The sequence below is a fragment of the Euprymna scolopes genome, chromosome 42, assembly GCF_053919585.1.
Source record: "Euprymna scolopes isolate OS-2025 chromosome 42, ASM5391958v1, whole genome shotgun sequence".
NCBI classification, from domain to species: domain Eukaryota; kingdom Metazoa; phylum Mollusca; class Cephalopoda; order Sepiida; family Sepiolidae; genus Euprymna; species Euprymna scolopes.
The window spans coordinates 39,696,183-39,723,682 of NC_136523.1; the positions used below are offsets into that span (position 1 = coordinate 39,696,183).

Here is a 27,500-nt window from a genome sequence, read left to right on the forward strand (position 1 = left end):
CGTCTTCTCAAACATGCTCTTGGATGTCATCCACGTCTCTCACATGACCGTCTTTTCAAACGTGCTCTTGGATGTCATCCATGTCTCTCACATGATCGTCTTCTCAAACATGCTCTTGGATGTCATCCACGTCTCTCACATGATCGTTTTCTCAAACATGCTCTCGGATGTCATCCACGTCTCTCACATGATCGTCTTCTCAAACATGCTCTTAGATATCATCCACGTCTCTCACATGATCGTCTTCTCAAACGTGCTCTCAGATATCATCCACGTCTCTCACATGATCGCCTTCTCAAACGTGCTCTTGGATGTCATCCACATCTCTCACATGATCGTCTTCTCAAACGTGCTATTGGATGTCATCCACATCTCTCACATGATCGTCTTCTCAAATGTGCTCTCGGATGTCATCCACGTCTCTCACATGATCGTCTTCTCAAACATGCTCTTGGATGTCATCCACATCTCTCACATGATCGTCTTCTCGAACATGCCCTCGGATATCATCCACGTCTTTCATGTTGAATTGAGCATAAGGCTGATTTTTTTTACCTTGACACTTCGATTTCAGTTGTCTCCCCCTTTTGATTTCATCATGGCCAAGGAAAATACCACGACTCGCTTAGTCGCAAAATTTTATTTTCTGGAATAAAAAAAAAATACTACTTTATCAAATTACGTTTTTTTTTTTTTTCTAAATACGACAGTTTGGTTCTGTGACGGGTACGTCGGCTCTTCTGTATTTTTGTTTATTTTACTTTTAATTGCCGCCATAAGTGCCAATTCGAATAAGCACCAAACATTTAATGAGTATTATGCATCTAAAATTGAGAAGAGCCGTTTTCACTCAGTTTCTTTATGCGATAAACATGACACCAGTAAAATTCGGTGGCCATTTTTTTTTTTGGCTTATATACATGATATTATTGACACTTTTCAAGCGTGTTTTTCTCAATTTTAGATCCATAATACTAACTGGATTTTTAATGAGAAAGGTTTCCTTATTTAGCAATATATAATGAAATACATAAAACCAATAACATAAAACTACTTTTTATATTTAGTTCTCTCCCACTGCAAGAACTGGGATACCAGGGTCGGAAAGTGCCAGAAGGTACGGACAATAATGGTGAAAAAAAGATAGGGGGGGGGATAGTTCTGAAAGCCGGTTTATCATATTTTTTGTACGTGTCCGATTACTTTTTGGTTATATTTGGAAGATTGAAACCTAAAGTTCATTTCCAAAAGGAAAAAATATTTGGACATATGAAAATAAATAAATAAATGGTACTTGTACAGTTTAATCAAGACATTAAAAAAAAAATGAAAATATCGAAAAAAGGTTATATTGTACGTATCCATTTTGGACTGAAGATCTCCGAAAAAAAATGTCACTTAATTTGATCGAGTATTTTTTTTTTTTTTTTTTTTTTACATCGGAAAAACACATTTTTATGACAGCACGTTGAAGGCAGACATCTTGGGTTTTTTCTTAATTTTTGTTTGGCGTTTAGAAACGCCACGGGGAGATAACTCCAGTTAAAGCGCCGACACTCCCTCCCCATCTTTAATTCTAGCTTTTCTTCCTAAAAATCAAACCTTTTGCTCGGTATCATAACAAATTGTTTTTTCGCTGTAAAATAAAAACTACTTGATGAAATTAAGTGAAATTTTTTTTCGGAGAACTTCATTCCATAACGGATACGTACAATTTAAATTTTTTTTTGATATTTTCATTTTTTAATGTCTTGATTAAACCGTACAAGTACCAAATAAATAAATAAAGGTTATAATGAAAAACGCTTTCACAGTGCTACATTCAGAAACTGACAAGTTCAGCTAAATTTTGAACTTAAATAAATTTATTGTAAAAATCCCTTGAAAGAAAAATATTAGTTTTCTGTGTCTATTTCAAAGATAATTAGTAAAGTCCTAATGTACTGAATTGAATAATAATAATAATAATAATAATAATAATAATAATTAAAAAAAAAACAAACAAAAAAAAAAACACCTTGTACAAAAAATAGCTTAATCAGCCCTCAAAAGCGAGAGATTCTGGCTTCGCACAAACAAAAACAAACGAAGTCGTTAAAAGAATGCGTTATACGGAAACCCAACATGTTAGAAAGTCAAAAGAATGTCTGAAAATGACGTCAGGTAATTAGATTGAGGTAGGGAGTGCTGGTTTTCTTTCTGTTTTTTTTTTTCAGCCGTGCATCCGTACATTCATATCGTAAACGTTTGTATAATTTTTACAATTTTTTAATTTTATTTTTATTTTTCTGTGTTCCTGCTTTTAAATTTAATTTTTTTTTCAAGATTATATAAAAATTATGTTACGCTGAACGTTACACGTTCATTCAAGCAATGAAAATATTAGAATCTTACATATGAAAATTACGCGAAACATGTAATCTTAAATAAAGAGTAAATATTTTTTGCAATTATAATTTTTTTGTGTGAAAATATTAAATAAACAATTATTAATTCAATGATAATATCGTTAGTTCAAGAAATTAATTTTCCTTCGAGTTATATCGAATTCATTAATACAGACTTGAGGGTTTTTTTTTTTTTTTCGTAATGTTCCTGTAAAAATTAATATTTTTATTGTTACAATATAAATAAAGAAAGCAAAAATAAATTCAATCATTTTTTTACTACAGAAAACCATAAGTTTAATAAAGGTATTTTTTGTTTAAACAAAGTAATACATTTCCACTGAGATTTAAATAAAAAAATAATGGGTTCATTATATTCTGTGATCATTATTTGATAAATACTGAAAATTTCATTAAAATTGGTTAATTTCCTGATTTTTGTTGGATTTTTAAGTAAAGGGGGGGGTCAAAATGTTTATACATTTTGAGCATCGGCATTCATTTTCCACATACTTATAAAATGGGATAGAAAAATCAGCGCCTCCAAACAAGGAAGGGCACTCTGACCTGCAAAAAAAAAAAAAAAAAAAAAAATGCACGGGCAGCTCCATCGGCATTGTCCGGTTCTCAGGCCATTAGCAATAAACTAACACCTTCTCAAAAAGAGAAGGCAAAGCCTGGGAGAGTGAACCTCACAGGGACAGAATTACAGCGCAATCAAGAGGGACTAGGTTATTACAGGAATGGTATAATCTCTGTTGATTTTGGAATACCCCAAAACAGACATTTTTTTCTCGTGTTCTTACATGGCCGCGATCTTTAAAAAATGCCAACTATTTTTTTTTTTCTCTCTCGATCGAGTCAAAATAAGGATCCACGGAAGAGAAAAAAAAATAAAAACGAACAAAAAACGTAGATTGTGGGGAGGGGAGGGGGCTGTTAAAATAATGTAATCGAATCCCCCCCCCCCCCCAAATAATAAACCCAACCGTTTTTTGTTGTTGTTAGTCGTTATTGTTACTTGTTGCGGCAGATTTGCAACCTTCACACCCCTCTGCGCAAAAGTCTAGCCATCCTGAAAGTCGTATATATACGTGCACTCCATATCAGCTACCATAATTTCGTAATGCTTAGGCGGAGATTGCGTACCCTCACCCCGTTAATGCCTTATACAGACCTTCCACACCAGGTAAGTCTTTTTATACTTACCCTTCAAGAAAAAAAAAAAAAAAAAGACTTACCTACTTTCATGGCGAGAACGCACCATCAAAATAAATAAATAAAATTAAACATAAAAAAAAACGCAATATTTCATATGAGCCTGAAAAAAAAAAAAAAAAAAAAGACGACTCTCTTGTTTAAAAAAAAATGTGCGCACAAAAATGTGGGATACTTGCGCAATTTACGGACCGTGCTGAAATAATAACGTTATTATTTAGGAAGCCATTCTTAATATAAGGAATGAGGTTTTTTTTTTTAACTTCGTGAAAATGCACTGGGGGACCCCGGGACCACCCAAAGACTTACCTTGATTACGGGGAGGTTGAAAATAAATGCCTTTCGGAATAAACACCCTTTGGAGGTTGGACAACCAGTGCAGTGGCACTGCACTGCAGTGCTCACTGCTCAAATGCTCAATGACCATAAACTTTAGGAAACTACTAAAATGAAAATAATTTTGTGAATGTTAAACTGCACTAGTGCCCCCCCCTAAAGTAACCCCTTCCCCAAGTTTTTTACAAATCGTAAAATGCTGCGACCATTTTTGGATTCTGACTCGGGATTCTCCGTCAATACTCGGAATTAACTTCGTAAAACGAAATCCCCTGGCTATCCATTTCTTACAATTTTTTTTTTTTTAAACTGATATTAAGCAATAATGTTTTACATTATTTAAAAAAAAAAAAAAAAAAAAAAAAAAAACTGTACTTATGCACTGATGTTACCGTGCTGAAATAATAATAATAATAATAATGTTATTTAGAAAGCCATTCTTAACATGGGGAGGGTGTTTTGTAAATATTTTGTACTTTCACCTAACAAGGCATGGCCTACTATACATATTATTATAGTAGGCCATGAACAATGTAATAAAAATATATTGTAAAAGTTTTGATTTTAATCGGAAAATACTATTAAAAAAATAGCACGATAACAGAAGTGAATTAGCGCGCGCGCACACACACACACACACACACACAAAACAAACTTGGTACTTGTGCAGTTTACGGACGGTGCTAAATAATGTTATTTTGAATTCTATTCTTAACATAGGGAGGGGGGCTTTCTTCGTACGTATTCTGTACTTTCACCTAACAATTTGATAAACAAATGATACCGTATGAATTGAATTAAAAAAAAAAAATCCTGATGATTGACCATAATTTGTTTCATGTCTCATTCGGACTACTATACCCATCTTGTTCGTTATATTGATAACACTCCGGCCGATGTACTCTCCGGCCTTCTTCGGTGCTTTTTTTTTCTTTTTTCTTAGATGAGACTCTCTAGACTATTATTCTCATCTTGATTATTACATCAATCCTATTTCTATACCCATCTTGTTCGGTATATTAACACTCCAGCCGACGTAACCTCCGGCCTTCTCCGGTGCCTTTTTTTCTTTTTTTTTTTTTAAGACGAGGATTAAGTGAATATATATATAATTTCACAGATTGGCCTTTTTTTTACGTTCTTGCGTGCAACCATGGTCCATGCAAGAGCGTAAAAAGGCCAAATTTGGCCTCAAAAAGGCCATCTGGCGATCTTTAGAAAGGCCAAAATTTCAAAACAGGATGGCGGCCTCGATTATTGTACATTTAGTCAAATAAAGTGTTAAAAAGATAATAAAAATTAAATTTTTTCGGGTTTTATTTCAGCCTATTTTTGTCTCGTAAATAATTTACGCCGCTGAAATACACGTTTGCTGGCACCCCATCCTCGTCCGCAAAATAAGTAAAATGGCCGCGACACGACTGATCTTGTTAAAATTTGATTTTCCTCTGTAAAAAAAAAAAAAAAAATAATAATAATAAAACTCTTCTAGTCGAACTTTTTACTTTTAAGATCGTAATGTCGAACTCAGAATTCCGAATCGAATGCTTTATCTAATCCAGAAGATGAGGAAAATTATTTTAATTTCGTCATGTTTTAACTTTATAGGTGAAAGTGCACTGGGGGACCACCCGAAGATTTACCTTTAAAAAGTTGATTACGAGGAGGTTGAAAATGAGAAAATGCCTTTCGGAATAAACACCCCCAACCTCCCCATGTTAAGAACGGCTTTCGGAATAAACACCCTTTGCAGATTGAACAACCAGTGCGGCAACCGTGCATTGATCGTCTTCGGGTGGTCCCCCACCCCCACTCCCCCAGTGCACGTTCACCACTTTATATTATTATTATCGCCTGTAGTAACCTACAACCTCGAAAAGACTGTTATTTAGAACTTATGGGGAAAAGTGTAGCATCTATTTTGGGTGCTTGACCAGAAATCCCCTTACATGAAGAACTAGGTATTATTATACAAACACCGTGACAGCGTTAGGGTTAGGGTTAGGTTTAGGGTTAGGGTTAGGGTTGGGGTTAGGGGTAGGGTTAATTCGCTGTCACGGTGTTTGTATAGTTTTACCAAGAACTAAAAATAAAGAAAAATCTGTACGCTGTACGTATGACGGAAACAAAATATCGTATTCCAAAAATCACTTAAATTGATAAAGTATTTTTGGTGTACCGTGCTGGCGCTTCTACAGTTTAGTCAAGACATTAAAAATGAAAATATTGAAAAAAGTTATATTGTACGTATTCGTTATAGTCTGAAGTTCTCTGAAAAAAATTCACTTAATTTCATCAAGTAGTGTTTATTTTACAGCGAAAAAATAATTTGTTATGATACCAAGCAAAAGGTTCGATTTTTAGGAAGAAAATCTAGTAATAAAGATGGGGAGGGAGTGTCAGCGCTTTAACTGGAGTTATCTCCCTTTGGCGTGTTTAACAAATTTCACAATGGCTGACTTCAACACGCTCTCATAAAAACGTGTTTTTCTGTTGTAAAATAAAAACTACTCGATCAAAGTAAATGAATTTTTTTTTCGGAGATCTTCAGTCCAAAACGGATACGTACAATATAACCTTTTTTCAATATTTTCATTTTTTAATGTCTTGATTAAACTGTACAAGTACTTGGTGCTTGTTAAGATAGCCCACAGATCGATTTTTTTATTTTTTTTAATATGTGGTTTTAAGCAAAAACAACAGTTCTTACGTAAATAATAACGTTATTATTTAAAAAGCCATTCTTAATATGGGGGGAGGGTGTTTTGTACCTATTCTATACTTTAACCTTACAGTTGAATAAAAAAAAAACATATAAAACTCTAATTAAACTTGAAAATACGATTTAAAAACTAGCGCAGAGATCACTCTCTGCACTAGCACCAAAAAAAAAAAAAAAAAAAGGAAAATTCGCCGAGTAAAAAATTAAAATTTAAAGTAATTTTTACATAAAATTGGAGGAGATTGCATTTTCCCTAGATGCGAGCACATTGAAGATTGCGAATACAGGGGACATACTTATCTCCCTTTTCGCCACTTTAATGGCTAACGTACGTTTTTAGATCATAGCGATAAACATTTTTTTTTGTTTTACTAAAAACCGAATAGCAGTTGTTTTATTCGATGAATTTTCGTAATTTTTGGATATATTTCAATTTTCGACATGTCAAGTAAGTACTGTGTTTTTTGCTTAAAACCGCATATTTAAAAAAGTTAATCTGTTGACTCTATCTTAACAAGCACTGTTGTTTCATTTTAAATAAGGAAATCAAATATTCTTTGCTAAACGAAAGGCTACGTCATCTTGAAAACAGGCTGAAAACAAAGAAGAGGACTCCAAATAATTCAAACTTGCGAGATTTTAGGAAGCCATTCTTAACATGGGGAGTGGTGCATTGGCAAACCTCAATTTCGCTTTAAAATGATTTTCTTTATAAAAATAAAATTACTTGATCATTTTACATGGATTTTGGGTGCTTCTTCAGATTGGCACCTATGTTGGGATTTAAAAGTAAAGAAAATACAGAAAAGTCTGTATGATGTACGTACCAGTCACGGAACGGAATATTCCAAAAATCACGTAATTTGATTAAGTAGTTTTTCTTTTTTTTTTTTTTAATTCAAGAACATCAAATTTTCCGACTTAGCGAGTCGTACTGTTTTCGTCAGCCATGATGAAATCTGATGAAATAAATAAGGGGGCGACAACTCGATTCGAAGTGTTGAGGTAAAAAATCAGCATTATGTGCAATAGTTTAAATCGCTAAAAATCGTAAACTTTGATTTTCTTAGTTTAAAAAAAATCGTAAACTTTTTCTTAATTTCTTTTAAAAAAAAACCTACTTGACCAATTTACGTAATTTTTGGAATATGACATCGTCGCTCCTCCGTGACGCGGACGTACATCATAAGTTTTTAATTTAGGGGCAATTCTCGATAAACACCCTGTTTTGATACATCTTTTCTGTCCTTGGTCGCTGAAGGAAAAAATCCTTCTATACTGAGATTTTTATTATATTAAACGAGACCCCCCCCCGCTCCAAGTACGGTTTTCCGAATAAATACCCACAACCTCCCGATGTTAAGAACAGCTTTCGTTATTTTTTTTGTTTTGTTTTTTCTTTTCAGTGGATTATTATTGATTGAACACTATTATATAGGGGGGGGCGTGATTCTCGTTCAGCTCTGTCAAAAATCTTTTTGGTCAGCAGCTGGATTTTTCCCACATTAAAATCCGATCTTGTGTCTGCCCTCGTAAGAAGGCAAGTTAATAGGAAAGGTCACAGATTACTAACCAACGCTATTGACCGTTACACCATGGTTCCATGTGGCCGGAACGAGAACAATCCGCCCATGTGGAATTAAATAAATCGGCCAGTTTGAAATTCCGTCTAGGTTCTCGAGATCGAAAAGATGAAGGTCAAACGCCAAACGGTACATCAGTCGAGGTTGTTTCGGAAATCTTTTTAGACTAGCGGGACCTGTGGAACTTTCACAGCGGCATCTTTCATATGTAATATATATTGCTGCTGGACATTTTACGGACGTTCAGGGTGAAGGGAGACCTCGCGATATTATTGTATCCCTTTTATTAAAACTGTAAAATTATCTATCTACGTAATCTAGTTAGTGTAGGGTCAGAATATATCTGGTTATTACGGTTTACCTCCAATAGCTTTATAGCGGTCTGTGATATATTTCCATTGTATGGACGCCCGGCACTAACGGAAAACTCACGATATCATTAGACCATCTTTAAGCAGAACAGATACTACCCTTGGATCCTAGCCAAAAGACCAAGAAGGTGTCTTCAAGTCCAATGTAAACAAATTCTTGATGAACCGTCCCCCTAAGTAATCCAATTTACAAAATTTCCACTACTTATGTTTACTACGCTATAATCACATTGACTAATGTATACCCATTAACCCTTATCCTTGAGTAGCCTCCGGACCTCGATAAGTGGTGATTCCTGCGGAAAAAAAATGTACGATTCAAAAGCGACATCATTTTATTTTATTTTTATTTTTTTTTACATTACGTCTTTGGTGATCGGGAGATCCTATTTATTAAAAAGGAGGATATAATAACATACTAGGAACATTAAATTAGCGTATCTATATACTAATTTCATGTCCGTAGTATGTTATCGACTTCTAACCTCCTTTTTAATAAATAGGATCTCCCGATCGCATAATTCATAATCTGGAAACCGTGACTCACGTACGTACGTAATCATATATAGATGAGGATTGATAATTTGGATTATTGGACTACTCTTCTCATCTTGGATGTAATCTTTAGAACATTTCGGCCGATGTAAACTCCGACCTTCTTCGGCTACATCTTGTTGAACTTGAAAATCTGTACAGAATGTGTAAGGGAACTCGTTATTTAACTCAAAAACGATACAATTCAAGAAGAGTAAAAAAAACTTTTGCTTCCCTTTTTTGTCCTTTAGTCCTCACGTTCCATGAACGATGTTTCTGACAAAGAGGGAAGAATTGCAGTTTTTCTGGGTTAAAATCTATTCCATCTAACACTTGGCTAGTTTTTTACCTTAAAGTACTATTTTTTTTTAGCTCATCACATCAAGTGGCTTCATGCCTTGTCTGGAGCGATTTCCATTAAAACATAAAATCACAGCGGAGATTACTCTCGTTCGTAGGTATTTATTTGCTTCTCCACATAAGCAAAATATGACACAAGGTCCGTTTTTATGTAGGGGGAGGGGAAGAGGGGCATGGCATATAGGGTTGCCCCTAAATGGACCACTAACCAATTGCCACAAGGGCAATGGTCTCAAAGTGCAGCATACGTATGTGTCCATGACAATACCTGTAACCTTAAGGGAAGACCTCCAGTCTGTAGTCGAATGGTGCCGTAAAAGGATGGTATCATTCAATGCTGCCAAGACTAACCTTTTTTTTTTTTTTTTAACAATTACAAGAAATCTTTTCAACCACTGATAGCCATGACTAATAACTAGGGCTAGGACAACAGCATATTCTTTTCATTGTGTATCCGTTGATATCTTATATGCTTTTATATAGAGTGATGTGGTAGCAGTATCAGAATTTTTGTAGGAATTTTTGACACCCCTAACACGAAACTGCGAATACAATATAAAAATCTCGTAATTTCTCTGTTAAAAGTGGGTTATTTATTTTCTTTATGGATTATACTTCCAAAATAAACTATTACAGTTGTTTTAAAAGTAATAAAAATATTTTTATTTTTTTTTAAAACAGTAATGAATTTTCCGAACTCAATATTTTTCAATTTTTAAACTCAATATTTTTAAATTTTAAAAATCTATCAAAATTTTTCTATTGATTCTATTTTTACGATATTTTCAGGGTCAATGTGAAATTTTATGTTCTTTCCAATAAACCGAATATAATATTTTAGACAAACGTTTTTTTTTAATTCACGCCCCCCCCATTTTCACGCCCCCCCCCCCATTTTCAACTTTCTCTTAAAAAGTAAATAATTAATTTATGTTTAATAGTTTTATATATCACAAATTGAAGAGAAAAGGTCAATAAATAATATATTCAAATTTAAAACAAAAAAAAAATCAGTTTTTTAGAAATTTACCTGTAAAGTCCGAAGTTTAAAACCTTATTTTATAAGAACACATTTTTTCTTTTTGTCTTTTTTTTTTTTTTTTTAATGAAACCTTGGTCCTTGCTCCTTTAATTGAAAAAAAAATTAGGGCTTGAATTACATTTTTCGAGGAGTTATAAGCTTAGAAAGATAGGGGGTCGAATAATTTACGCCTCTCATTTTGAAATGTCTATTAAAAAGTAAATAATTAATTTATGTTTAATAGTTTTATATATCACAAATTGAAGAGAAAAGGTCAATAAATAATATATTCAAATTTAAAACAAAAAAAAAAATCAGTTTTTTAGAAATTTACCTGTAAAGTCCGAAGTTTAAAACCTTTTTTAAAAAAAAAAACACATTGTTTTTTTTTTTTTTTTTTTTTAAATAAAACCTTGGTCCTTACTCCTTTAATTGAAAAAAAAAATTAGGGCTTGAATTACATTTTTCGAGGAGTTATAAGCTTGGAAAGATGGGGTGGAATTATTCACTATTTTCACGAAATTTCTGACACTGCTAGTGATGTGGTTCTCGGCTGATTAACCGTGTCTAACCGTTTCGGATATATACTCGAGAGTCAAAACAATGATAAGAATATGCTGTTGTCATAGCCCTACTAATAACATATTAGCTGAGAGCTATTCGTCGAAACTAGTCACCTTAACATTCACAGGCAACGTGAATTGGAACAAATACATTGAAGACATTGCCAAGGCTGCTGCAAAGAAGGTGGGCTCTCTTTCTACCGTGCTAGAAAACTACTTATACCAGAGGGTATATTATATCTCTACAAAGCCACCATTCGCCCATGTATGGAATATCGTTGTCACATCTGAGCTGGTACATCCTATTAGGTCCCGCATTGTCAACCAAATTCCAACTCCTGTCTCATCGCCGCAATGTTGCATCCCTGTACCCCCCTTTTTTTTTTTTTTTTTTTTTTTTGGAAGTACTTTAATGGAATGTGCTCTGACGAACTCGTAGCACGTGTGTCTCTCTGTAGGGGTATTTTTCACACCTGAAGGAATCAGTGACATGGGTGACATTGTGGACTTTTTCTAAGGCATAAGTGGCCTATAAAAATGTTAAAATGCGTGTATACCATACAACTTTATCAGGAGTACCTATTTACAATGCCTCCCCATGGGACAGAGTTAGACACCAGGGGCGTTTTTTAACGGGGGGTAAAGGTACAAAAATAAAAATTGTCTCAGTCGTGAAGGACTACTGCTCCTCCACCGAAAGAGAACAAGAAATTAAAGTGCAGCATCTGAAGAACAGATACTACACTTTGAGGTATATATTTGCTCCCCCACCGAGCAAAGTAGGCACAAGGCCGATTTTTAAAGTGAAGAGTGAAGGGGAAATGGGGACCAACTCCCCGGGGAGTAGGGGAGCTGGATAGTGACAATTGGTATGAAGGGTTGCCCCTACATTGACCAAGGTCTTATATGTGGGGGTTCCCCCACATATGGTCTTTGCTTGCAGTATCTGCCGGGACAGATACTACACTTTGATCTTGACCAAAAGGCCAAGTTGATATAGTTAGGAGTAGACACAGATTTTATTGTTGCCCACCCTCCACCCCCCTCGACAAAAGGGGGGGGTGAACCTGTAAATTCACCCTTGTCCGTTCGTCCGTACACACTTTTCTAAAAAACTACGCCTTGGAATTTTTTGAAATTTTCCACAAACATTAAACATGATATGAGTAAAAAGTAACAGAACGGATTTTCCGGGAAAACACCGATTGCCCCCCCCCCCCCCCAGGAGTGCCTTTCCGGTTTAAATGGCTAAAATTAACACTTTGTGTTTATTAAAAAAAAATTGATGCCTTGGATTTTCATAAAACTTTCTGAAAAGTTGTAACTAACTGATTTCTATATAATTTTGTTTGTCTATACTTCGCGATAACTCTTGGGTGTGCTCCAGGGGCTCTTTTAGGGCTAATAAAAACACTCCATTTTTGGGATTATTTTACCATATTCCTCCAAAATTTTCTGGGTATGTCTATTTAGCAGTTTTGCATGGCGCTGAACTCAAATTTAGATACGTTAAGGCCTTGGGGACTTTAGGGGCTAAATGGGGGGGGGGGCGGAGGCAAATGATGGACTTAGTCATTTCTTTTTTTTTTTTTGCATGGTGCAGAACTCAAATTTATAAATGCTTAGGCCTAAAAATGCACCGTTTGTTCATTTTTAACAAGATTTGACGTCCCCTGGGGACTTTTGGAGCTAAATGGGGTGGGGGGATGCTGAACTTAGGAAGTTTTTCATGCATCATTCCCTGTGCACTCATGGGGACCATGCATGCTTCACTTGTTCTTTTGTAAATTAAAGAGTTATACGTCGTGACTGTAACAACCAAGATTGGGTTTAAGCTCCGTTTTCTAATAATGTAGAGTGGAGAGTGCTGGTTAAGAAACCGTCAACATATCGATTAAAAAAGAAGAAAAATATGCCATTTTAAGCAAAAACAGTATTACATACTTAATTGTCATTCCGAAAATAGTAATATATCCAAAAATTACGAAAATTCATCGAGTAGAAAGTTGTTTATAGTTAAAAGTAGTTTTTGCGAAAAATAAGGTAAAATCGCATACACAGGGGACATAACTCCGAAAGGAATCTTTTTAGAATATTTGTTGTCTACAGCGATAAACGTTTTTTTTTTTTTTTTTTTACTAAAACACGATATCAATTGTTCTACTCGATGAATTTTCGTAATTTTTGGATATATTACTATTTTCGACATTACAATTAAGCATGTAATCTTGTTTTTGCTTAAAAACGATATATTAAAAAAAAAAAAAAATCGATCTGTCGATTAGCACGAAACACGAATGTAGGAATTAAATTCCTGGAATTGCATAGTCAAAGTGGATGATGTATGAGTTTTTATCCTGCAGGAAATTACATGTTTATTCATACATATCTGAACATGGGTTTATTTTTTTATGTATATATATATATATTTTTTACAAAAGCATCGCCACTTATCAAGGCCAAGAGGCCACTTGAGGATAAAGGTTTAAGAGTGTACAGTAGAACTTCGACAATATAGTAATTGTTAGTAATGGAAATTCGGTAAATTTGTTAACTTATATGGAACGGCTCATCAAAAACTTATTTACGTTAGACTTGAAGACAACCATATTGTATTCAGCTGGAAAGCAGGAAAACAGAAGACAATTCCACATGCGTGCAGTTGCAGTTCTAAGAAAGAAGCTTTGTTCATGGAATCTACGTTTAGGTTTAGGCACAGATAAAGAGTGGGGGAATTAGTGATAGTGTTTTCTGCTAGACGGGTGTTTCTTGTGAAAGTTTTTATTTATGTAATTTGAATTCGTCAGCGTCTCTAATTTTAACGCCATGACGTCATTTCTAGACGACTGTTCACGCTCAACGATGCAGGCTGGAAAGTTATGTTTTGGTTTCGATTCTAGATGATGGCACTCAAGTCATATATATATTTTAAACTTTCGAAATCACTACTATATATTGGGTACAATATAATAATCAATAGAGTATTGGCTCTATAATGATAAATATGAAATCTAGATTACTTATGTCTGATTATACTTTTATTTATGTAACAGATTTTTTATGCAAATATAGTTTTACTATAAAACTACACGTATTTGTCATTAATTGCAATAAGGTGTTAGTTTGTTTCTGCTTACTTTGCCTCCCCACGAGGGCAGAGTTGTTGTGCAGATACCTTTATTCGCACTCGTGTGTGTGTGTGTGTGTGTGTGTGTATATATATATAGAGAGAGAGAAAGAGGCTTCCTTTCAGTCTTGACAGACTATGGATACTCAAGAGTGCCTGCGCATGAAATTATTATGGCGATCTCCAGCCACACCTCTCCTGAATTAACATTGTTGAATACCAGTGACAAGTGGAGGGTCAAGCGACTGGAAACAATGCCGAGATAAGCGGAAAGCACATACAGCGCCTAGCCTTTCCAAATGGTCACCCATCTGGTACTGGCCAGGCTCAACCTTGCTTAACTTCGATGATCTGACGAGAACCTCTGTGTCAACGTGATTGTGCCGTGTATATATATATATATATATATATATATATATATATATATATATAGGCCTGACGAATTCTCACAAGAATGAAACGCGGAATATTCTCTGTAGCTTAAATACCATATACAATTTAATAACTTACACACACATACACACATATATATAGTAAGTTATTCAAATACACACACACATATGTGTATATAGTTTTTAAAATTTAATTATCCGCTGACACGTGTTTCGTCGTCTACAACTCATCAGAGAGGCTGAATCTAATACATACTTTGCTATGTATATATATATATATATATATATATATATATATATATATATACACACACACATATACATACTTTGTTTTACATGTAAAACAACCTGCTAAACGGCTGACTATATGGATATATATATATATATATATATATATATATATATATATATATATATATGTTGTGAAAAATGTGTGTGTGTGTATATATATATATATTTATATATATATATATATATATATGTGTGTGTGTGTGTACACACACACTTTGTTTTACGCGAAAAACAACCTGCTAACTGGCTGAAAATTCGTGTTATTTTCTCGCGCGATTTACCAAGGCAGATTGTAAATAGTTTTAGATTCAATTCAGACGTTAAACTCATCCGACCACTTTGCATGGTAAACAGCGCCATGGTTAGATTGGAAAAAAAAAATTCAGAAAATAAAACTCCAACAGAACACATCAACTAAGTCTAGGCAGATCGATCCTTAATCCTCGGCACTTTGTTGTGCAGGCATGCTGGGCTTACATCGCCTCTGTAATCAGTCTTTTGTAAACAAGTCGCCTCATCACACACACACGTACCTAGAGGTCAGTGTACCACATGATACAGGGCTTAACAGTGCTGAGAGGGAAAAGATAACAAAGTATCAAGGACTTATGTATGATATGAAACGAAATTGGAAATTAAAAGACGTTTCAATTATACCAGTCATTATAGGAGCAACTGGGCTTATGAAAAAGAACTTTAAAAAGTACATAGCAAGCATACCCGGTGAACCAAGTGCAAGTGAAATACAAACGATTACACTGAAAGGGACGGCTAGAATCCTGAAAAGATCTCTTGGTTGGACTCACTAAAATAGGGGTAAATGTCAGACATCTGGTTGGATGTCCCACCCCCTAGAAGAAAAAATTTAAGAAAAATGAGAAAAAAGTGAAAAACAAACCTGACATAGTTCTATGGAATAAGTCAGGGAGAGTTGCAACCTTGGTTGAAGTGAGTGTCCCTAATGATGGAGGTCTGAACAGAGCTGAAAGGGAGAAACAGGCCAAATATCAAGGTCTCATGTCTGATATGAAAAGAAACTGGAATCTTAGGGAGATATCAATCATACTAGTTATTTTAGGTGCTACAGGACTTATGAAGAAGAACCTGAAGTCCTACCTAACTAATATTCCTGATGAACCAAGTGCAAAAGAGATCCAGACAATTGCATTTAAGGGAACAACGAGGATACTAAAAAGAGCTCTCGGTTATTTAATAAAAAGCAGGGAAATGTTTGACTGCCTCATACCCAACTTTACAATCTTCAAAGAAAGAAAATGTAATATATATATATATATATATATATATATATGTGTGTGTGTGTGTGTGTGTGTGTGTGTGTGTGTGTGTGTGTACATGCACATGCATACACACAGCTGTGATATTTTTAAAATAAGTATTAATAATTTTATAAACACGCATATTAAATTATTCAAGCGTTGCTAACATAAATAGAAGGCACGCACACACATATACATACATACACATACAGCATTCACGCACACATACACAACACGCACACACATACACAACACGCACACACACATACATACATACATATACAACATGCATACATATGCAACAGCACACATCCACACACATGCAACACGCACACATGCAACACACACACATGCATACATATGCAACACGCACACACATATACATACATACACATACAGCATGCACACACACATACGTACATACATACATACGCATATAGAACACGCACGCATACACACATACATACATATACAACATGCATACACATACAACACGCACACATGCAGACACATACACAGCTGTAACATTTTTTAAATAAATGTTAACAATTTGGTAAACACGCATATTAAATTATTCAAACGTGACAATAGAAGGCTGTTCCATTAAAGTCGCGTAACGATGCTGACGTCACATAATAAAGTACAATGACAACAATTGGTGATAGACAACTATTACTGCGAAGGATCGTTATTTTCTATTTCAATTCTCAAAGAAATTGCCAAGGGATTAATAAAACTGGTCCAAAAGTGACTGTATTTTATTTTCTGAAAGATAAAAAATTATTTTATCTTTGGACACGTGCAATTAAAAGGGACATTTTTTTTTTTTTTCGATGGGGAAATTCTGTAGCAAAGTTTTATTTTTTCAAAGTGCATTTGATTATTAATTTTAAAATGTACCTGTTTTAAAATATTCCTTGTAATAGTCGTCCACCTTGTCCATTGTACTTTAAACTGTGGCGTCAAGTTATGACTTTAATGAAAGGGCCTTCTATTTTTACGTCGACCACGCTCAAATAAGTTAATACGCATGTTTATTAACATTTTTTTTTTATACTTACAAACATTGTTTCGTGCTTATGCAATTATCAGTGCTGGAAGTGATAATTACTGCTGGTCGGGAGATTCAATTCCAGGTTAGCTTTGCAGGCTGGCACCTTTCCTCTCAGTCCACGGTTACTAAAATTTAAATGGAAGAAAATTAAGTACTTAGGAAGCCATGTCAGCAGGCCATCATAACCAGCAGTCATGAAAGTATTCAACAACGAGATGTTGGAATAATGCATTTATGCTAGTTTATTGCTTTTCACCAATTCTCTATGTCGGGCTCAACTTTAATCTTCTTAAAGGGACTTTATAGCTTTTATTATAAAGAAATAAACAAACCCTTTCTCAAATTGCAAAAAGGTCAAGCCTGGGAGGGTGGACATGCTAGAACTGCATTAAACCATATATAAGACTGACAGAACAAGAAAATGCCACAACGGCCTAGACTCTATCGGACTTACTGTAAAGAATGTATCCTCGAGTGGTATGAAAAATCCTGTGAACTGATCCTGCTACTTCAAATGTTGTACATCTACTAAACCACTCTTTTTTTTTTTTCTCATTTATCATAGACAAAGCAAGGAAAATTTCCAAACAAACACTTATTTGCAACGATCCCTAAGTGTTGTATTCTCGAGGGTGAGGATATATGTGTTCATATATTTATGGGTATATATGAACGAGTGTGTAACGCATATATGAACGTTCATGTGTTTACGTATCTATTGAATGTGTATAATGTGTATACATTTATGAGTGTGTCTATGATTGTCTACTGTTCTCGTGTTTGTATGTGTCTATATATTCGCAGATACAGTTCAACAACAAGCATCTTTGGGACAAACTGTGCACAAATTTTCCACATCTTCAGTTCCTTGCGAATAATTGTGTGTACAGTTCCCACACTGACATCAAACTGTGCACTTATTGTCTCTATAGACACGACAGTCCTTATTCATGAAATTCTTTATTTGGCCAATCAACTCTGGTGTTTTGACTTCATTACTCCTCCCACACCTCTCATCATTCCTCACAGACTCTCTGTTTTCCTTGAATCTCTTATGCCACTCAAACATTGATGCACGGTTTATGCAACATGGTCCAAAAGCAGCCTGACGCATTCCATATGTTTCTGTAGCATTTTTTTCCAAGTTTAAAGCAAACTTTTATTGCATATTGTTCTTCTAAAGTGTCCTCACATCCATATTGCATTTTTGTAATTCACCAGCTGTGACAATCAGGCTTTAGTAGGGTGTATTTCAATTCCTGTTGTATCTGTATATTTGAACCTAAAATCATAACAATTGGTCAGTAATCCCATAAGATATACAGCAATAACATACTGAATTTTCAAAAGTCTACGACAATTTTAAATGCCTGTAAAAAACATCGGGAAACTTATTGAAGGCACCTCGTATAAACTTTCAGGTGTTTACTTGTTTATTGAATGTATATAACATGTATATATTTATGATCGTCTAGTGTTCTCGTGTTTGTTCATGTCGATCTATTCACAGATACAGTTCAATGGACATATAGCTTAAAGGGATGGATCACAGTCCTCTGGTGATATAACACCAGCCAAAAGGTAAACATACCTTGTCCATCTTGGTCTTGTTTTGACAATCTTAGAAAAGCTGCAAGAAAACTCACCCCAAAGAAACTAGAAGTCTCGCTTGTATTTTCGGCAACTTTATTCCAGCTGTTTCCCAATTGCAAAGTTGCACGCTATCCTATGTTTCTTAATTTGATAGGTGTTGGAACCCTCACTCCTCTGGGTGCTCCAAGCCATTACGACCATTGCTAGTAGAATAATCAATGAAATAAAAATCAGAATAATAATCACAGGAATCACTGATCAGTGTGAAGATTGTTGTTGATCAGCAACAAGGTTAGAAATGTTACTAGAAGCTCTGTCTCCCCCCCCCACCCCGACGATCTCAGGGATCCCCTATATAATAAATTTGGCCACCGCCCACCTGAAGTCTTGTAATGCCCCCCGGTGAGTGGTATGGTCCCCATTGGGCAACCCTGATCTATATAATATTCTACTTTGTTCCTTTGTCCATGCATTACGCTTTGAAAAAAAAGGCCAAATATAATTTTTGAAGGGTTCAAAAGAGCCCAAATTCGCAAAATTTTGCTTTAAAAAGGCCAAATACAATTTTTGAAGGGTTAAAAAGAGCCCAAATTCACAAAATTTTGCTTAAAAGAGGCCAAATACAATTTTTGAAGGGTTAAAAAAAAAGCCCAAATTCGCAAAATTTTGGCTAAAAAAAGGCCAAAGACAATTTTTGAAGTGTTCAAAAAAGGCCAAATTCGCAAAATTTTGCTTTAAAAAAAGGCCAATCTGGACAAGAATATGAGAGTGACCTCCTTTTTATGTAACCTCATTTTCAAATATAATAATATATGATCACTTTTGTAATGGTGTGAGAAAGGAACTTGTAGTAGAAGTTAGTGAAATGTTACATAAAAAAGGAGCATTCGAAAGAAACAGGGCACAAATAAAAATAACAAGAGATGCTGGACTGAAAGAGTAAATTAAATATTGTCTTTTACAATGTGATTTTATTATTTGTATTGAACTATGTAGCACAATATTAATTTCTGAGTATTTATTAGTACTTTTAATTTATCTCATTTGGATCAGTTCTCTTTTAAATACAATGGACACTATTTTCATAGAAATGTTAATAAACTCGTATTTTGCTGCGTGTTATTGGTTTTTCTGTCCAAAAAATCCAGAAAAGTATCAGCTTTATGAAAACATTTGTTGATTAAATATTATTCTTCACTTTGTAAAATTTGCACGAGTTCTGCTAATAATAATTAATCTATATGTGGATTTTTTCGTAATAGGTTTAACTAGTATAGCATTATTAAAGTCAAAGGAATGGTCAGAGTCATATATATGGGAGAAAAAGGCGTTTAGTGTGTAAGGTTTAATAATAAATAAATTGAATGAGGGATCAATTAAAGAAATGGGCCTTGATAAGTGGTGGAACCTTAATAAAAGAAAAGAGAAAGGCTTTCTGAAGTAATACAAACTAGTGGGGCCTGTGGAAATCCCACAGGGGACTCATTCATATGTAATATATTGATATAAATGGAGACGCTCTGATATTATTGTATCTCTTTTGTTAAAACTGCAAAAGTATTTTTTTTAAGCTAGCAGGGATGCCCGGCGTAACCCAGCCGTAAAGTACGCTTAAATATGATATTTTAATTCTTGCAGATTTTGTATGTATGTCTCGTGTTCGTCCTTCGAAGTCGAAGATGACCATGACATCAGTGAGTAGAAGTATTGTTTTTGTGCTTCCGGAGATGACTTGTAAGGCCGATCCGGGCATGGAAGGCTCTCCCACAAGTTGGACAGTGGTGAGCAGATGTTGTGGGGACACAGCTTGTTGCTCTGGCTTTGCGGGTTGCACGCTTCTGTTCTATTTTGAGGGTTCTTTTCTCTTCAGCTGTTTCAGCTCCTTTGTTGATGAGGTGACGCCAATGAGGTCTGTCTGATGCAAGCAATTCCCAGGACTTGGTACTGATGTTGAAGTCTTTGAGGGAGACTTTGAGGTTGTCGTTAAAGCGTTTTCTTGGTGCTCCGACTGAACGCTTGCCTTGACACAGCTCGCCATACAGGAGTTGTTTTGGGATTCTTTCATCTGGCATGCGGGAGACGTGACCTGCCCATCTCAGTTAGGTCTTTCAAATGGTAGTAGTTATGCTGGGAAGATTAGCACTTTTCAGGACCTCTGTATCAGGGACTTTGTCTTGCCATCTGATATATTAGAGATTTCGGAGACATCTCAGGTGGAAGTGGTTCAATGTTTTTTCGTGCCTTCTGTAGGTAGTCCAGGTTTCTGAGCCATAGAGCAATGTGGCGAGGACAACTTCTCTGTAAACCTTCAGCTTGGTGTCAATGCTGCTTCTGCTCCTTTTCCAGACTTTGCTTCTGAGTCTCCCGAATGCGCTGCTTGCCTTGGCGATTCTGTTGTTGATTTCGAGATTGATTGTGGCTGTCCGAAATAGTGCTGCCCAGATAGGTGAAGGTCTCAACCGCTTGAAGGTTCTGTCCCTTGACTGAGATACTTGGCTCATGATACAGATTTCTGGGAGCTGGTTGGAACATAACTTCGTTCTTCTTGGTGCTAATTGTGAGGCTGAAGTTGTCACAGGCTGCGGAGAATTTGTTCATCTGGTCTTGCATTTCTCGCTCGTTGCTGGCATTGAGGGCACAGTCATCAGCAAAAAGAAAGTCACTCAGCACTGCTTCCCTCACCTTTGTCACAGCCTGCAGTCTCCTTGGGTTAAACAGCTTTCCATCTGTTCTGAATTTAATGTTGATGCCTGGTGACTGGTCGCTGAAAGCGTCAAATAGCATTGCAGAAAACATCAAGCTGAACAGTGTAGGGGCAAGGACACAGCCCTGTTTAACTCCATTTGTTACCAGAAAAGTCTCCGAGGGTTCACCGTCGTCAAGGACTCGCCCCATCATGCCTTCATAGAATTGACGAACTACTGTGATGAAAGTACTTGGGCAACCGAATTTCTTCATTATTTTCCACAGACCATTCCGACTGACTGTGTCAAATGCCTTGGTCAAGTCGATAAAGGTTGTGTAAAGGTTTCGGTGCTGTTCGATGCATTTTTCTTGAAGCTGACGGGCGGCAAAGATCATGTCAGTGGTCCCCTGACTGGCACGAAAATCACATTGACTCTCCGGCAGGAGGCCCCGTTTCCAGGTGACCAAGCAAGCGGTTGAGGAGGATGCGAGCCAAGATCTTTCCTGCTATGAACAGGAGAGAGATACCTCGGTGATTATCGGAGGATTGGCGATTTCCTTTTCGCTTAGAGATGTGAACGATTGTGGCGTCTTGTGGTAGTTGTCCCTTCCTCCACATGATCTGATACAAGCAGGTCAGCTGTTCCCGCAAGGCTGCACCACCAGACTTGTAAACCTCAGCTGGGATGGCATCTTGACCTGGAGCTTTTCCACTGGTTGACTGCTGAATGGCTTTGCTGACCTCTTCGATTGATGGGAGGGGGGTGTCGAGCTGTTGATTGATGAGAACTTGGGGGAGACGTTCATTTGCTATATCATTCATGGCTCCAGGGCGATTGAGCACTTTGTTGAAATGGTCAGCCCATCTGTTGAGGATCTTCTTCTTTCCCGTGATTACAGTTGAGCCGTCGGCACTGAGCAGAGGAGATGTATGTATGTATGTATTACAGAGTTAATGTTCTATCGATTTTTATGTTATAAAGTTGCGATTTCAAAAGTAAAAAAATATATCCATATGACTTGGGTATATCTACTTGAATCAAAACCGAAACCAAAGCTTATGAAAAAAAATATATATATATATATTGTGTATATTTAGGCAGCATTTTCTCATTTAGACAAATATTATTGAATAGCACGGAATTATTCTGTTTTACAATTTTCCTTTTTATCTTCTCCAATCTCCGAATAGTCCTTTTTGTGTTTTTTCGAAATTGTATATGTTGGATCCATAATCGCGAGCGCTTTCGACAGAAGCACTTCTATCATCCTCAGGCATATTTTAGAAATAAATGTAGAAATTGTTTTTTTAATTTACTTATATATATATTTTTTCTTTTCCTAATCACGTGGTAATTTGTTACAAGTTCAGTGGGCGAATCTTTTTTTTTTGCATATATTAAACAGATTTATATATACAAACACATATATACATTATTAAACATTTATCCCAAACATTTCAAAATGTTCCGGCTGCACTCATAATTAATATTATTTATTTGAGGCTTCTTTGTTTTAATGTACAATGCTTCGAGTATTCTTAGCCTATTTACATTTCTCTCACTCTGCAATACTCTTGTATTTTCTTGTATTTTAATATATATATATATATATATATATATATATATATATATATATATATATATTATTTTTAAAATATAATTATCCACTGACACATGTTTCATCGTCTACGACTCATCAGTGGATAATTATATTTTAAAAATAAAAATAATACATATCCCGCTCTCCATTTGGGGGTACCAAAATTGGTTAAAGGGAAAATCATTCTTGCAGTTAAGTAAAAATGCACTTTCATATACATTCTTGAATTTAAAAAATATCGCAAAACAAATAACATATATATATATATATATATATATATACATGTATATAAAGCTTGAGTTCCTTCAGCTATAACCGAAACTAAAACTTATGAAGAATTCTTGGTAAAATTATTTATTACAAGAAATGGAAGTCCATAACAATTAAACAACACTCAGATGTAAGCGTGGCACACAAAATAAATAACACACACACTATCCTATTAATATATAGATACAATATTCACTGAGCTGCTACTCCCAACAAAAGTAAGGTTGGTTGGTTGTTTTTTTTTTTTACTGCATATCAACCCTTTTCGGGTTATTTAATGCTGAATCCAAAGATTTTGAAGAAAATCTTTTTTAATAGAATATATTTGTTGCTTTCACGTCGGTTTCTATTTAACCCATAGTTGGGACCCTAACAGGTACTACCACTCCGGGTCAGAGTGGACCTGGGAGCAATGGTAATTAAAGGGTGGCTCCACACTCCCCAAAGCCCACAAGCTGGGGCCTCACCACTGGATATAGTTTAAGGTCATATCCAGGACCCCCATTGAGGGACTTTTACCCTCTGCAGGGGGGGGGGGGGCAGTCGGCATATTTTAATGCTCCACCGATAGGGCCCCCAACAAAAGTAAGCATTGTGCTAAAGTGTTTCATAAAAAGAAAAATGGAAAAATAAGAAACGTGTGTGTGAGAAAGAGAGAAAGGGATAAGTGTGCCTAAGTTTCTGCGTGTGGGTGGCGTAAGCAGTTGGGCGTGCCTTTGCCTGTGCCAAGGGCGATAAGTGTGTCTGCTACATACGTTCATTGACTGACCTTTATAAAGTCTTATGCCCTACCCACTTTCTTGTGCACTTTTACCCATCCCCCCTCTCCTCATGCTTTCTTTCTCTCTCTCCCCCCCCCCCACCTCTCTCTATATCTCTCTCTTTCTCTCATATGTAGAGGACAAAAAATCGCAATTAATATATATGCAGTTTCTTTTATCCCAAATGTATATACATTGCACTGGGTGGGGTACACTTACTTGTTAGTCATAAAGTTTAAAATAACAGTAATTTCTATTACAAGTGTATACTCTGTGTAAAAAAAAAAAAATTTAGAAAAAATTATGCTTCAGCAGTGTTCAGCCGAATTTTTCATATGTAATATATTTCTGCTGGGCATTCTGTGGACGTTCAACATGAGTGGAGACCCCGCGATATTATTGTATCCCTTTTGTTAAAACTGCAAACGTATTTATCTAAGTAATCTGGTTAATGTAGTGTCAGAATATATTTGATTATTACGGTTTATCTCTAATAGCCTTATAGGAGTCTGCGACAGATTTCTATTGTATGGACGGCTGGCACGAACGGAAAGCTCACGATATCATTATACCATCTTTAAACAGAACAGATACTACCCTTGGATCCTAGCCAGAAAGCAAAGAATGTATATTTTAGTTTTACTAATTTCATGTACCGCCCAAAAGCGATATCATTTTTATGTAATTTTAATTTTCTTTTTTACATTGCGTCTTTGGTGATCGGGAGATCCTATTTATTAAAAAAGGCGGATAGAATATAACATGCTACGAACATTAAATTAGTGTATTTATATACAGTAGAACTTTGGGATACGACACAAAAAAATTAGTGACGAAATACAGTACAGTATATAATACACATGTATATAATCAAATAGCCTTATAAATAACATCGTAAAGCGGGGCAGATACCGTAACCAGGGTTCGGAAAAAAACATATTCCACGTAACCCCCAAAAAAAACGTATCATAGGGCCACCTTATATCCCCTTTTTAATAAATAGGATCTCCCGCTCGATTAATTTATAATTTAGAAACCGTGACACTCGCATGTACGTTAAAGGCACTAGGGTATTTATATGTAGATTATATGATGGAAAACTTTTGTTTAATAAGACGATGGAATTCTGCGTCTAGTCTGGTGCACTGCAGTATTTGTTGTTGTTATACAGGTCGAAGCTGGAATTGGCTTTCTGGATGCAGTTCTGGGTAGGTGATAAGGAGACCTAGGTTTACCGTATTACCTTGGTCCCCCTTGTTGGCGTTGCAAAGTCTGACGAAAAGGCAAGCCAATATGGTTGGAGCTAGTGCAGCTGCAGGAGTTTCCAAGAAGATGTTGCAGTACTTCATCAACTGTTTTTTTTTTTGTCAGGATTTGCCTTTCCCAAGACATTGGAGCTATTTGCCCGTAGCACGTGAAAATTTAGAAAATATTTCCAATTTTGACGAAAATAATGAAGATCCTCGTTGTCGTTGTAATGGTTGTATCAAGATGAAAACGAAATCCTTAAATAAAATAACGTCAAAAATATTCATAGAAAATACCGTCTGAAGCGGTGAAGCGAAAAAAAAAAAAAGAAAAAACAAATAAAGAAGAATAAAACGTCTCAAACAGGAAAGTTAAAAAAAAAAGCAAAGAAAAAGAATATATAAATCGATAAAGAAAGCAGAAAAAAGAAACGAAATAAAACGAGATCTTATTGTAATGTTTTAATTATCAAAACACCTTTTATATGTAACCTGAAATAATTGTTTTTTTTGTTTTTTTTACAAGAGAATCACCACTTATCACGCTCAGAGGGCCACTCGAGGATAAGGGTTAAAGAGTGTACATTGGTCAAAAGGACAATATAGTAATCGTTAGAAGTGTAAATTTGGTAAATTGAATTACTTAACGGCTCATCAAGTACTTGTTTACATTGGACTTGAAGACAGCTTGAAAGCAGGTAAACGGAAGAGAGTTCCACAGGTGTGCAGTTCTAAGAAAGAAGCTTTGTTCATGGAATCTACGTTTAGGTTTAGGCACAGATAAAGAGTGTGGGAAATTGTTGATAGTGTTTTCAGCAAAAGGTGTGTTTCTCGTGTATGTTTGGCAAGGGGGGGAACCATAGATTGGAGCTCAGACGAGTACTTGCCATGAAAATAATGATAAAACAGAGACAGTCTTGCAACGTCTCTTCTGTGAATAAGGTCTTTCTAGCAGCTCCTGCCTAGATGTGACAGCAATACTCCATCCTTGGACATACCTGGCTCTTATATAGGTAGAGAATGTATATGTGAGTGTGTGGCATACCTTAATTCGTTGTCTTTCATTTTCTCTTTCAATGTTGACGAACACCACCGATCCTCTTCGTCGTACTTCCTGCCACATAGAAACTTCATATCATCAGTTTAGCCAGACCAATAAAACTCTTTTTCATGCAGAAAGAACCCTAAGAGAAGTTCACTGAGAGTTTTTAAAGGTTTTATCTCAAGAGAGATTTGACTCCAACAGGAGAAAAAGACTAACTTTCTCTTACCTAATTGATTACTTAATTATCTTCTTACTTAAATCTTTGGGTGACATGCGAACAGATCTTGAGGTGTGGTTATTTCACTCTTGACGATATTCAAAGCTTTCTTTCTATATTATTGATCAACTGCCTTGCGCAATCTATGAAAGACTCGCATTATTCAATGACAATTCTGATTCCATCAACAGACTCATTTGAACGTTTTTCTTTTCTCTCGGCGTGACGTCATTATACTTTACTCTCATCTCATATCTTGTTTCTATGCCATTTGACCTGCTGACCTTGCCTTAACTTTGCGTCATGCTTGTGAATGATTCTGTTTCGTAGAATCATGATATGCACTCAGTGTTGTTTCAAGAGAGAAGAGAGATGGAAAAAAAGTTTATCACAAGCGGCAGTACAACTGCAACAACTCTCAATAGACTTCGTAGCCTCGTAGGGGATGTCCTTTTCTCTTTCTTGCAACCTCTTTCTCACAGGACAGATGTTGCGAGTTTGTCTCTGCTTTATCGTTATTTTTATGGCAAGTGCTCGACTGAGCTCCAATCTATGGTCCCCCCTCGCCAAACTTTCACAAGAAACACCCGTCTAGCAGAAAACACTATCAATAATTTCCCCCACTCTTTATCTGTGCCTAAACCTAAACGTAGATTCCATGAACAAAGCTTCTTTCTTAGAACTGCACGCCTGTGGAATTGTCTTCCGTTTTCCTGCTTTCCAGCTGACTACAATATTGTTGTCTTCAAGTCTAACGTAAACAAGTTTTTGATGAGCCGTTCCATATAAGTTAACAAATTTACCGAATTTACATTACTAACGGTTACTTTATTGTCCAATTGTC

The 27,500-nt window shown here is 35.7% G+C and overlaps 2 protein-coding genes across 6 annotated transcripts in view; one reads left to right on the top strand and one right to left on the bottom strand.

Moving 5' to 3' along the window:
• LOC145267034 (uncharacterized) overlaps positions 1–4,161 on the bottom strand; it is an 84,207-nt gene extending 80,046 nt beyond the window's left edge. The window contains exon 1 of the mRNA XM_080122975.1: positions 3,915–4,161. Within this exon, the coding sequence (XP_079979101.1) occupies positions 3,915–4,032 (118 nt within the window). The 5' untranslated portion in view covers positions 4,033–4,161. The remainder of the gene's footprint in view (positions 1–3,914) is intronic.
• LOC145267032 (uncharacterized) overlaps positions 1–27,500 on the top strand; it is a 432,374-nt gene that overhangs the window by 190,230 nt on the left and 214,644 nt on the right. For 3 of the 5 annotated variants that reach the window (XM_080122971.1, XM_080122973.1, XM_080122974.1), the window contains exon 1: positions 3,447–3,576. The exons of 1 other annotated variant lie outside the window; for it this stretch is intronic. The gene's annotated coding sequence lies outside the window, so the exon portion shown is untranslated. Of the gene's footprint in view, positions 1–3,438; positions 3,577–27,500 lie in introns of those variants that run through there. One more of the 5 variants, XM_080122969.1, reaches the window with a different exon arrangement.